Here is a 14,331-nt window from a genome sequence, read left to right on the forward strand (position 1 = left end):
TTCATAAAATAGGCGAATTTAAGACACCTATTTGAAGGATTTCGGCTTTAGCTGCGTTTTAAATTTTTTACCCTATTTAGAAGTTACCGGAATTATACTTAGCTAACCATAGTTGCCATGGCGTTAAAAACTACGTTTTTCGTTGCCCATCACAATTATTTTAAAAAAACTGTCTTCTGTCACTTGGGCAGTGTTAGAATTAGGCGGATTAGTTATATAACGTTTATTTACGATGAAAGTCAAACAAAGGTCAAACGTTATTTTGCAAATATACACACGATCAATTAGTATTTTTTTACAAACATGTTATAAAATGATTTAATAAACCTATTCCTCAAAATGGTTTTGGAATTAGACCACATTGTAAAAAGTGATCAATGCCAATTGCGATTATTATGAGAGCCGATATATTATGGACCCTTCTAATACGTTACAACATTTTTGCTGACTGTTGTAGGTATCTTTTGTCGACTGTACTTGCACTGTCATCCAATCTACATGTGTACATTTTTTTTGTTTTTATTTAAGGCAGTCCTGATCTTGGTAACCACTAGATATAGCCATGACTTTGACACACATTTTAATTTACCGAAAAGGAACAATTAACTCCTGATAGTATCAAATGGGTTATCGCAATGAACCAACCATATAGTAATGGCCAATAACTGGAAGCCTTGTTTTTTGTCTCGTGTTTTACGCAGATATAGGTAGAGTCATTCACGATGACGCGTGCCGTGGTTCTTATTACAATGTCATTAATGTCTAATTTTGACATAATCACGCGTCTTCGTGGATGGCACTATAGGTATAGTACCTACCTAATAGAAGTCGTAGAACTCTTCGAACCTATGCACTCGGCGTATTTTAGGCGCTTAAAAATACGTAGCATCTTCATAGAATGATATTTTTTAATGAAAAAAAAACTATTATCTGACAATCGATTCCTTACAAGAGATCATTTAACCCCTTTCTCTTATATACTTGTATTTTTGTATACTTGTGTATTACAAGGTCGACTATCAAAAATGGTTCACGCAAGCGAAATCACGGTTAAAAGCTAGTATCTACTTGCATTACATTATTATATTGATCGAATAGATAATGAAAACACATTGCTGGTAACCCTTCTCGTTTTAGCGTTATCATTATCACCGTTTCATTGATTGGTGTAATTTATTGTTTTTTTTTCTTATTGACAAACTACTCGTACAGACGTCCTGTGGAGACGATCCTGGCTGGGCTACCAGGATGGCACTACCAGATTATTATATTGTCACGCAATCTACATAAGCATACCAAATTTCAAGTCAATCCAACCACTGGAAGTTGGTCGAATTTAACTTGCAAGATTTGATTACAGACAGACAGACAACGGGACAGGTGAAACTAAATAAAAGCTAGTAATTAATTAAGGCCAGATCAGATCCAGAACACCACACTGCACTCGAAAACTTTTTTTTTTAATTTATTCTCAAAAAAAAAGGTACATAATTTTAGTTACATCACTAATTTCGCCAAACTATGACGTTTATTGGCGAATATTGCGCTCACTTAGAACAATTGTACCCTACTTAATTAAAACTAAACTACTTAATGTTATGCTTACCGCCCAAGACCGAGCTGTGCTGTCAAGCCCGCACCCTATTCCATTGCAATACGGCGCAACTCCCCAATTGCATAGCAGATATAGGAAGAGAAACCGCCAGGCTGAAATGGGCCTGGGCTAGCCATATTTGCCGCATGTACCCGGAGAGATGGGCACAGACAATGATTAAATAAAATAAATAATGCAGTTGTAAGAATATTTTCTGATAAAGCAAAGTTCTTATTCGTTGACGACGTTAAAATACGAGTTTAAAAAAAGAACCACCTCTAATAATATTTATTTCAACTGCAATAATATAACTTAAGTAATTTTAGATTAAACTTAATAATCACAACAACAAACACTCAACAAATGTGACTCGTTTCAGGGGAACATGTTCTCCGCTCTTGATATCTTGGCCATCCATAACGCGCCACCTACAGCCAGTGCCTGAAAAAAAAAACAAGTTAGCTAAATTTTAAGGCTAAAGACTGGCCAAGTTCACGGCCATGCGCGGTTTAGGGTTCCGTACTAATTCTTAGGGCTCTTACACATGAACAGGATACGATATCGCGTCGTGCGTCATCGTTTCATGATGCGACATCGTGTCGTGGAAAATCACGGCCGGCGCAATTTTTCGTGTATATACATATTCCACGACGCGATATCGAATTGTGTTTATATGTAAGAACCTTTTTTTACATAAAACTGACCGTGATTGACCCCTATTTATCTCACCTGATGTAAAGTGCAGATGAGGCCAAAGGTGTTAATCTTACTTTAAGTAACAGCCTATCTATTCACTCTATTTTTGGAGCCCTAGATTGTATTTAACCGGAAATACAGACGACGGGAGCGAATTGCATTCCTTAGCAGTATTATAAATGCGAAAGGAACTCTGTCTGTTTGTGTGTCAATCTATTACGCTTACACCATATGATATAGTTTTATACCGGAAAATTGCATAATTCTTCACAGACAAAGCTGCGGGCAACAGCTAGGTATTTAATATATTACCTTTTGATTGACTATTACTCATTAGGTAAGTTGTAAAGCCAACTGTGTTAGTTATTCTTTTATATTTGTTAAATACTACAGCCGTGAATTATTTCACGTATCCAAAAATAACCATTAATTCATAAATACTTCACACTGACTAAAACTTTTAGTTAAAATCTTAATTCCTTAATACACACACACACACACACACACACACTAAACATCACGCCTTTATTCCCAAATGGGGTAGGTAGAGCACACGAAACGTTACCGCTTCGGAGCCACTTTCAATAAAATTAAGAAATCCCTTAATATGTTCGTTTTTGGGCCTAGTCTTTTTGTGAATCTCGGGAGACTTTGGTACGCATTTAGGCTAGTACGTCTAACCTCTAATAACCCAAGGTACAGTTGCCATCGGATATTTGGTAGCGGCCAAGGCGATCAAAAATATCGAAACATGAACTCTAATACCTTAATAATAGAGTAGAGTAGAGTGTACGTGGTGTACGCCTATGCTAGTAGACATAGGCTTTACGTTCCGTGACACACACCTGAGCAAGTACTAAGAACACGCCAGCAGCGCCGATGGTCGCGACATGTGACTGCACCCAGCTGCCGAACGCGATGGCGCAGCCCGTATTGTGCGACACAGTGGTGTTGCAGATGGCCTGGCCGACAGTACCGAACACGTGGCTGCAGCAGCTCATTGGCAGCCTCGAGTCTTCGTGCGTGTTCAGATGCTGAAGCCAGTCGCTCGCGTTGAGCACGCCGCAGCAGGTGAACTAAAATTGAGAGAGGTTTTTAGTAGTTTGAGATTTCATTGGCGCTTGAAAGTAAGTATTTGCATTCTACACCACAGTGGCATTGTAGTAATTGTTAGATACTCGTACGTACAGATCCATGAGATGGTGTTTTGTAGCAGCTGTGTTCACATTAACGTGACAACTTAGCTTTTCATAAGTCTATTAAATAGTACATTGTGTCTTAAGGGCGGTAAATAAGGAATTACGAACGAGAGTCTATTAGAAGCCCGAAGTCGAAGACTGAGGGCTTTAATGAGTCGATGTTCGTAATTCTAGTACCGCCCGTGCGACATACATTGTTTTTCATCACATTTGCGAGTAAAATTTTATTTTTCTAAAAGAAAAAATATAATTGTTCCAAATATTGGCGATACCTTAGGCTGCGCTCTTGGCAGCGTCGCCCTTCCCCTACCTTAGCATGTGCCTGGGCCGCGTGTGTATGTGGTCCTGCTGCTACGCCATGCGCAGCACCATCAGTACGGGCACGGACTCATTTACCGACCTTGGGCTTCATGACAAGAAAATTAGTACGCGCAATGACTCATTTACCGACCACGGGTTTCATGACAAGCGCATTAAGGTCGAGGGTTTTATTTGGGGGTTGCAACCAAGGTAGCCTGCATGTTCCGACACTGTTTACGAGCAAGTGTGATGAAAAAGTATTTTACGTCGACGACGAACGACTCTATTTCTATTTTTGCATACTCCTCTGTGGCAGAGATATACTGAGCGGCAAAAAACCTGGCCCTCAAATGTATGCAGAATCGGTAATTTTGTATGAAGGGTGGGCCAAATTTTGGGCCGCTGAGTATATTTATGCAGGTCACTGCACAGTGACGTCGTAGTTTTTGTCAGACCCATACAGGGTCCATAGTATTTTGCAGCTGTGTTCCGGCTACCGTGACCACCTAGCTCTAGCCCTTATTAGGTAACTCTTAAGAAGTATTTTACGTCTTCTTGCACTTAGCCCACAGTAAATTGACATGGAAGTTTTGGCCTAGCCCGACAAGTCCAAAGTGTTACAGCTGTGTTCGGACCAACGTGACCACCTAGATTTTCACAAGGCTATTAAATAGTTATTTGTGTCACAAGGGAGCAAAATGATGTATTTACGGCGAGAGCGGTACATTGAATCCAAAATGTAGGGAAGGATTCTACAATAGAATTCTGAGCGTAGAGAGGGATTCTAAAGTAGAATCCTGAGCGTATTTAATGAGGGGTTCAAGTGTTAACGCCCATGATGAAAATAATTTTGCTTCCGATACGAGTGACTCATAAGTACAATTTTTCGCACCGAGTATGACGAAAATTGAAATAAAACAATTCTAAATATAATTAAAGAGCAATCAGCATAAAAAATTGCGTGGTTTTGCAATTATCAACTTCAAAAAAATGCATTTGCAAAAACCACTTAGAAAAGCCTTGAACAGAAAAATTGCACTTTGATCCCTCTCGTCAGGGAGGAAAAGTTACTTTTCTGAATGAGAGGAGTGGAAAAGTATCTTACGTCTTCTTGCACTTCATCCCACAGCACAGTGACGTCATAGTTTTTGTCAGGCCCGTACAGGTCCATGGTGTTTTGCAGCTGTGTTTGGACCAGCGCGACCGCCTGGCCCTTCAGCGCGTAGCCGGCGATGCAGGCTGACAGCTGGAATACGAACATAAGCACCATGGCGCCGGCGAACTGGAACAAGACAAGGTTAGCTTTTTAAGTAGTAATGTTAAATTATACAGAAGCGAGAAACCTCAATTTGTCACTCGAAGTTAGTAGACGCTTATTCCCAGGCTCCCAGCTTGGGGGCTGCTACGAAATTCGAAAGTTCGTATCGTACCGTCCCTCTAACTCTAGTATTAAATAATTATTAATAGCGTAATATCGCATTTTTTATTTTTTAAAGGAACTAGTTATAAGTATGCACACTAGCTAACTGTTGCTTACAACTTTGATTGTTTCATAGCCTATGTAAAATTTAGGATAACGTAGCTTTTAATCTGCAAAAATATTTTAATTTATAATCGATTCAATAGTTTCAGGGACCACCTTCTAAATAGGTACCTTACCTAGAAACAAACAAACTTTAGCTTTTACAATACCCATGTATTACCAGCGACCCGATCCGACTTCACCACATGGGTACAACTTTGAAAAAAAAAGTCAAAATAATAAAAAAAAATCATGACCAAAGCTGCAAAGGCAGACTTGACAGTTTTTACCGCCCTCTCTCAAAAACTACGTCGGTGATATTGGAGTAACGGGTACTTACTTACTAGCATTTTCTATAAGATCTAATTTTCACTGTCAGAAAGGACGCATCGTTCATTATATCCTCTTGAATCATTCTATCTATTGATGAAAAATTATTAAAATCCGTTGTGTAATTTTAAAGATCTAAGCAAAGGCACAGAACAGAATAGTTAATATAGTACAATTATAATAAGTATGGCTTAGGTAACATACGTAACACCATACGGAGGGACAGAAGGTGCAAATCGATTTTGCTTTATAATAATAATAGCCGTTGCCCGCGTCTCCGACCGCGTAGTATTTGTTTATCGGTATCCCAGGGGAACTAAGCAATGTTCCGCGATAAAAACTATCCAATGTCCTTCCCGGGGACTCAAAATATCTGTATACCGAATCTCATCCAAATCGGTTTAGCGGTTTAGACGTGATTGAGTAACACACGTCTAAAAACCACACATCTTCACAAACTTTCACATTTATAATATTAACCCATTCATTGCCGAGCGCCAGATTACGTTACGTACTATGCCACGAGTCCGAGAGTCCAAGTGCCAAGAGTCCACCATGACGCCGATGGGCGTCAACGGCACTGAATGGGTTAAGTAGGATATACTATGTAAGTAGGTATGTAAGTATATTTCATTGTTACGAGTGGTTACGAGGCTTATGGGTACTTCAAAAAGACAACATTAGTCAAGTGATAAAGTATGCATCGTATTTTTAAGAGAATCAATTACACATCCCTACTTACCTATCAATTAATTGAAGTGCTTAATATGTGGCGTCGCATTGTCATTGTTTTTCCGTATCAAAAATAGATATAATTACTTACACCGATCAATAATTAAATAATCGTAGACGTGCGTTAACCTATGTGCTATGTAGGTGTATATGTCGGCGGCCGATCGTAAAATCCGCCAGATCACGAAATTCCTAGGCATATCGTGAAACGCCGCCATTTCATGATATGGCTAAACGTTGGCCAGGCATATCACGATGTGCCTGAGAAATAATACGGCAGATCGATTAGAGCAACGCATTCGTCGATATTCCTAGCTCTATACCTACCGGGCACATCGTAAAATAGTTACTTTTTTGGCCACTGGTGGCGCTGCGTATGCAATGGCGGCCGTGACCAGCTGACCGGTCGTGTTTGTTTAGCGCGTGAAAAATGTCGGCGTCGCAACAAAATGATCTTTAAACCGAAACTAGTGATTGAATTCAAAATAGAAGTGCAAAAGAAGCTTTTGAACATCAGCTCCGTTCTTTTTATGTGAATCAAACGTATTCTGTGCACAATGTGAAAAAACCATGGACGTCTGCCCGTATTTTAGAGGTTAGTATTTTGTTGATAAATAAAGTATTCACTAGTTGTTACTTATTTATATAGAAAAATTTAGGTACGACGAGCGAAGCGAGGAGTGGTTAGTATTAATTGTGATCACGACGCACGAGCCGAGCGAGCGAAGCGAGCGTGCCGCGGCAGCGGCCGGCGAAGTGCCAGAACCGATATGGCGGCGGTTCATGATATGCCTAGGAATTTCATGATCTGCCTAAACTGGCCAAATCATGAAATGGCGGCGCTTCATGATATGCCTAGGAATTTCATGATCTGCCTAAACGTCACTAGGCAAATCGCTAAACGGTGAGTTTTAAACGATATGGCGGATGTCCCTTAGCCAATTCATGAAATGGCGGCATTTCACGATACGCCTAGGAATTTCGTGATCTGGCGGATTTTACGATCGGCCGCCGACATATATATGAAACATTATTATCTCATTATCTCTACTTTAGTTTATTGGCCAAACCCGTCAATTACGTGGCTATGCCGTGTTAACGTGATCAATGATCATCAATCAATGTTATTGTCGTTTTATACATGTCGGCGGCCGATCGTAAAATCCGCCAGATCACGAAATTCCTAGGCATATCGTGAAATGCCGCCATTTCATGAATTGGCTAAGGGACATCCGCCATATCGTTCAAAACTCACCGTTTAGCGATTTGCCTAGTGACGTTTAGGCAGATCATGAAATTCCTAGGCATATCATGAAACGCCGCCATATCGGTTCTGGCACTTCGCCGGCCGCTGCCGCGGCACGCTCGCTTCGCTCGCTCGGCTCGTGCGTCGTGATCACAATTAATACTAACCACTCCTCGCTTCGCTCGTCGTACCTAAATTTTTCTATATAAATAAATAACAACTAGTGAATACTTTATTTATCAACAAAATACTAACCTCTAAAATACGGGCAGACGTCCATGGTTTTTCCATATTGTGCACAGAATCCGTTTAATTCACATAAAAAGAACGGAGCTGATGTTCAAAAGCTTCTTTTGCACTTCTATTTTGAATTCAAACACTAGTTTCGGTTTAAGGATCATTTTGTTGCGACGCCGACATTTTTCACGCGCTAAACAAACACGACCGGTCAGCTGGTCACGGCCGCCATTGCATACGCAGCGCCACCAGTGGCCAAAAAAGAAGCTATTTTACGATGTGCCCGGTATAGAGCTAGGAATATCGTCGAATGCGTTGCTCTAATCGATCTGCCGTATTATTTCCCAGGCACATCGTGATATGCCTGGCCAACGTTTAGGCATATCATGAAATGGCGGCGTTTCACGATATGCCTAGGAATTTCGTGATCTGGCGGATTTTACGATCGGCCGCCGACATACATAAAATTAAACGGTTTTGTTTTTTCAATACAAACTTCCAAATCAGGTAATCATATGAATGCTAAAGCGACTGTCAGAAACATGTCAGAAAGCCATCCCCCCGTCCTCCCAAAACGAAAATTTACGAAAACTTCGGACTTTTTTGAACTAGAAGTTTTTGGTGGTATTTGATTATTTACGGTTTATAGTTTTTTACGATATTATGATATATATAATTATTGTCATTGGAACTCAACACTTACTTGCACGACGACAGTTAGACTAATAGAAGTGAGTGAAAAATAACTTCAATTTGTTTATTTTATTACTGACAACCGGGGCAATTTGAGAGCGACATTAATAAAAGGACGGTCAATGAATAATTACGCAATGGTAGGTACATTAGTGCTGCGTGTGTTATGGATGCGACATAACTGTAGCAGTTTAAATTAATCGCATCATAGTATAACTACCGTTGTTTGACCAAGGCTGACGAATTAACGGAAGACGAAATTTTTAATTATTCAGCTGTTATTTGATGAAATGGTTCAAATTTTCACCAAAACATGGCTGACGATGGCATGGTTAAGAGGTAGATTTGAAGGTTTACTAATGTATCGGCGAAAATTATTTAGCAAATTATTAACTCCCAAACTATTTATCCCATATTTTTATTTAGGCGAAATGTTATTTCCCAACTCAACGTTTCGCACTGATATCATTTCCCAACTAATGATTCGATAAATTATTATTATGCAAATTATTACCTGGAATTTTTTTAAGATGTCATTTATGTTTTGGTCAAATGTATTGATTGGCATACATTAATTTAGCAACTTATTGAATGGCATCCAACCTACTTTTCTAGTGTCATTTATCCTGGCTGCTATAAAAAAACCCTAACATCGAAGGCTAAGGCGGGAGCTACGCTTCGCTTCGCTCCCGCCTTAGCCTTCTGAACCTAAACTATCCAAGTCGCTTCTGTTCCGAACCGTCTTGATCGCTCGCTTCGCTCGCTCGCACAAATCAAATTGAAGTATAACTTTGCAATGTAAAAAATTGCCCAAATGTTATTTGACAATTTGTTATTTGCCTAAGCCAATCATTTGCTACATAATTATTTGCCACATAAATGTTGATGAAGTAAAATTTTGCAATGTAAAAATGTTGCGAAATAAAAAAAATGCGAAGTAAAGTTATGCCAAATATTAGTTTGCCAAATGAAACTTTGGCAAAAGGTTGGTTGCTAAGTGAAATTTGGCGAAACATATTTCGCCGAAAAGGCAGTACACCAGATTTGAAACGTGGGACGAATAGGGACTTACCTAGGTACATTTAATTATGTAGCTAATTTAAATGACTATGCAATTGCAAATACTGACAGGAAAAAAGCTAGTAAAATGACAAAAAAAAAATCCATGGGGATAAGAAAAGATGTACTTAAAGGTTGCAAATAATATTTGAAAAATTCGATTAAGTCCTACTAGCTCTAAAGGTATACAATATATGTAGAGAAGTTTAAAAATTAACAATAAAATAAATAATAATAATAATCCATACTTTATTTAACTACATAGGTGTCCTAGGTACTTCAACATCTACGCCGAAGTGCTAGTCGTTATGAATGATAATCGTGAAAGTTTCGAACAGTTTTGCCTCTTTACATTATAGGTACCTCTTTTGTTTTTTCACGAAAATCGTCATCAGTTAATATCAAGGACGGTGACGTGAAACGTAGATAGCCGTTTACTAAAATTTTGCGAGCCACAAAAATTTACGTGCAATATTTCTCGTGCTCGAAATGCTGCCTTAAATTGTTGGGTATATGGTCGAATGCTGTTAGTATTCAAAGTTGGTTATAGAACTATGTCATACTCAAATAGTTGACTGAAAATTATACAGCTATAAGCCGGCTCATGGTCGCGAGCACTATCATATTCGATGCCATGTTTATCGTGCGAGACAGTAGTTACAGTGAAGTGAAACTTAACACGTATTCCTTTGTATTCATAGAGCGTGAGTTAATTCATGCCTTACTGGTTAAAAACGATAAAATGATGTTTTGGACAAATAAGATTAGATTTCAGACTACTTAAATAAAAAGACGTTATAAAAAACAAAAGAGGATACAATCTTCAAAAGTCGTGATAAAATTCGGAATACAAAAGTGTAACGTCTTCTGTGTACAATAAAAAGAAGGTTATTTGATTAGATGATCGTTATTTTTGAGATTAGATGTAAGAACAATTTTAGTAGAGCAAAAAGTTAATTGTGTAAACGATTAGGTATTCTAATATCAACAATATTAACCGTTACATAAGATTGAGTTCGCCACACACGATTATTAGACACAGCATATTTAAATTAAAATAGATAGCTGGCATTTCGTGATGGAAAGAGGCCACGGTTTCTGAAATAGCTGATGTAAAACGGTTGTTGTGATAATTAAAAAATTAAAGGGCTTACCGTCATTATCAAGTAATAGTTCTCCGAATACGCTCCATAGAAGCCGAAGAAGGCGATCAGGAAAATGATGACTCCAGTGGCAATACAAAATGCCGGTAAAGAAAAGAACCGGTCAGAAAGGAACGTGTGGTAACCATTGTAAGCGGACTGCACAGAACTGCCCACAGACAGTATTATTATTCCGGTTATCTGAAAACGCACTGCACATAAATTTTCCACTTATTTATACATTGCAAAAGAAAAACAACCGAGCCTAACTTACCAGAAAGAGGAAATTAACTGTTATTAAAGAATATTTAACACTTGTATATATTTTGTTCCACATTTTGTTTAGCGACCGTATGGTGCGAGACAGTCGTAGCACTGGCGTATAGTTTTAGCTAGGACTGGTATTTTTATCACTATAGGTAAGTACCTAATCTGTTGATAAGGAAAGCAAGCGGATTTATCTCAGCCGAGGCTCCTGTCAAGAGCTCTGCTCACCATATTATGCATAATTCATTTCTTTTTTGCCAAACTGGTCTTCAAGTTCAATGTAAACATTTTTGAGGTATTTTATTATCAGTATTATCACTTTGTAAACACGACTGCCAAAATGCCAATGTAAATTAAAACCGATATTCAAAACGTGCGCACGTTTACTTTGAAAAGAACAGACGTTCTATGAGCAATTCTTGTACCAAACGATAAGAAACTCCTTGACATAGGAACTAACCATTTCAATTTACATAATTACGAGCATCTACGAACAACCACATACATACCGCAACAACGTGGTCAATGTTCACAGCTTTAATTTGTACTCGTGACTGCTACGTAACGTACGTGTTTTGAAAAAGAAATAATAGAGGTTTTTAAGTTTTCATCGTTCTGCTAATAAAAACCAAAAATGGGAATTAAAAAAAAATTATAACAAAAAATTTAACCGACTACAAAAAACCATGAAAATAATTTTCTGCCAGTCAGAAATCGGTGCCTCAGCACGAGCCAGCCGGAGTGGACCTATAGTCGTCTACCTCACCTACATACATACTATACGAGTATATTGGGTTTCAATCACTCCTGTTGGCTCATGCTGAGGCACCGACTTCAGAGTGGTAGAAAATTATTTTCTTTTTTTTGCAGTAGGTTAAATTTTTTGCTATAATTTTTTTCACGCTTTTTGTGTAAAAGATCTAATATACAATAGTTGAATGTCAACTGCTCGTCACCTTTTACGAAAAATTGTTTTTTCCGATGCTGAGACGTTCATTATTGAGGAGTCCTGGTGCTTCATCACCCATTCCATTTCACCATATACATTACAACGAGCTTAAATTGCTTAGCAACTGTGGTAAAGTAATTCAAATTCAACTAGTGAAGTACTTGTTATTGAGTAGTCGCTCGGTTGGTCAAACGTGGTCTTCATCATCAGTTCCACTTCATCAAAATGATGATTTTCAAGAGAAAATACACGAGTTACTACTAAATATGTCAAAATTACCATAGGTGATCCTAAAACATTTGAAGAGTTCCCCCGATTTCCTTAGGATCCAATCATCAGATCCTGATTTGGTGCTTTTTCAAATCGGTTCATAAATGACGTTCTGAGGTAACAAACATAATAAAAAACAACCGAATTGGTAACCTCCTCCTTTTTTGAAGTCGGTTAAAAAATAGGAACAACGGAAAACAAGTCCTAAACCGTAATAAAAATAGGTACACATAGTGTACGATACCGTCAAAAGTAACCGCTCTATTTGTGCCTTGTCACCTTTCGTCACTGCAAGTTGCAACATTCAATATTGACCAGGGTATAAAGTAGTAGATATATAACGTACTAAAGTGATCAGATTATCTAAATTTTTGATGTTGACTATTAACTTTAGTCGAGAAAACAGCGATGATTTTCAGTTACAATTACGTGAACTAGTTTGCTAATGTCGTTAGCAACTCAAAATGCTCTGTTTTCTTTTTCATTATCTTAATCTTCAGGAAAAGTGAAAAAGAAGAAAACCGATGAGTCTTGAGCGAAATTAACATTCTGGTTGTGCTGTAAAAGTGTTGATATTCTGTAAAACTGGTGATACAACTATAAGCTATTGATTTATTTGCTGTACTTAATTGTAAGTAAAATTGGTTTTAAACGAACACAATAATGTTCCTTTGTTAAATAAGTTTATAGAACAGAACGTCATAAATTAAAGCTTACATAATCTTATCTTTCAGATTATTTAAATAATAAATAGAAAACCAACATAAATATGAAATGTGGAAACCGAAAACTTTTATTTACATAATGATAACATTGTCTGACTTAAAGTAGGTATTTACATTGTGAAGATTGTATATAGGCCGCAATTTGAATGAAGTTTCGCCATTTTGATGTAACTGTAATAGTACATTGTGTCTTAAGGGCGGTAAATAAGGAATTACGAACGAGAGTCTATTAGAAGACTGAGGGCTTTAATGAGTCGATGTTCGTAATTCTAGTACCGCCCGTGCGACATACAATGTTTTTCATCACATTTGCAAGTAAAATTTTATATTTGTAAAAGAAAAAATATAATTGTTCCAAATATTGGCGATACCTTAGGCTGTGCTTTTGGCAACGTCGCCCTCTACCTCCCCCTCCCTCGGCATGCGCCGCAACGTGCGTGTGCATGTGGTCCATGTAGTCCTGCAGCAGCGCGCGCAGCGCCATCAGTACGGGCACGGACTCATTTACCGACCTTGGGCTTCATGACAGGAAAATGTGTACGCGCAATAACTCATTTACCGACCACGGGTTTCATGACAAGCACATTAAGGTCGAGGGTTTTATTTGGGGGGTTGCAACCATGGTAGCCTGCATGTTACGACACTGTTTACGAGCAAGTGTGATGAAAAATAAGAGATATTCATCGCCGCCCTTATCTCTGGCTAGACTGTATTGAAAAATTCCGTCCTACGGAGACGATCCTTTTTTTGACCGTGGCGGAAAGTCACGGTGGAAAGCTATATGGGGCTCTCTCATTTAGGGAGCATAGCATTATAGTCCATTCAGGATAACATTGGACTCTAGAAGGTCACAGAGGCAGGAATTCTAAACATTTTTTGTGAAGCCGTAATAATGATGATGATGATGATGAATAAAAGAAGTAGTCATATTTTGTTTACTTTGTAAGTATAAAATAACACAATATTCATAAGTAATTTGCTACATAATACTAAATCGATTTATATTTATACATTATTTAATAACTGTGTTTCGTGGTCTCATCCGCTCTCATTCCCTGTTTAAAAGTATTTTACTCGTAAGTAGTTTCTGCTATGAAGTTCAAGCTTTTTTCCATTCCAAATTTCATCAAATTTGGTGCAGTGCAGGTATATGATTAAAGGTCATCACAATTTGATCCAAACTGGCGATTTAAAACAATAAATAATGTATAGAATATTTCTTGAGTTAACAATATTATAAAAGTCCCGTTTCTTGCAGAATGTTTTTTACCTCTGGTTTTAAAAGACCTATCCAACGATACCCCACACTACAAGGTTGGATGAGAAAAAAAAATCACCCCCACTTTACGTGTATGGGACTCTAAATTTTT

The 14,331-nt window shown here is 38.1% G+C and overlaps 1 protein-coding gene across 1 annotated transcript; it reads right to left on the reverse strand.

The window, feature by feature from the left end:
• Window positions 1–1,867: 1,867 nt before the first annotated feature.
• LOC141428319 (CD63 antigen-like) lies at window positions 1,868–11,434 on the reverse strand. Its single transcript, XM_074088254.1, has 5 exons — window positions 11,025–11,434; window positions 10,763–10,951; window positions 4,895–5,071; window positions 3,136–3,366; window positions 1,868–2,035 (listed from the first exon to the last, which is right to left on the reverse strand). The coding sequence occupies exons 1-5, from the start codon at window positions 11,085–11,087 to the stop codon at window positions 1,970–1,972; spliced, it is 726 nt and encodes a 241-aa protein (XP_073944355.1). The 5' UTR covers window positions 11,088–11,434; the 3' UTR covers window positions 1,868–1,969.
• Between the last annotated feature and the right edge of the window lie 2,897 nt (window positions 11,435–14,331).

The sequence above is a fragment of the Choristoneura fumiferana genome, chromosome 5 (genome assembly GCF_025370935.1).
Source record: "Choristoneura fumiferana chromosome 5, NRCan_CFum_1, whole genome shotgun sequence".
Classification (NCBI taxonomy): domain Eukaryota; kingdom Metazoa; phylum Arthropoda; class Insecta; order Lepidoptera; family Tortricidae; genus Choristoneura; species Choristoneura fumiferana.

Bases quoted from the DNA above. Each gene is read 5' to 3' on its own strand.
- LOC141428319 (XM_074088254.1), bottom strand. From the start codon at position 11,087: ATGTGGAACAAAATATATACAAGTGTTAAATATTCTTTAATAACAGTT. The intron at 10,952-11,024 runs GTAAGTTAGGCT...GTGCGTTTTCAG, and splicing joins CAGTTAATTTCCTCTTTCTG to ATAACCGGAATAATAATACT. The intron at 3,367-4,894 runs GTAAGATACTTT...TCTCAATTTTAG, and splicing joins GGGATGAAGTGCAAGAAGAC to TTCACCTGCTGCGGCGTGCT.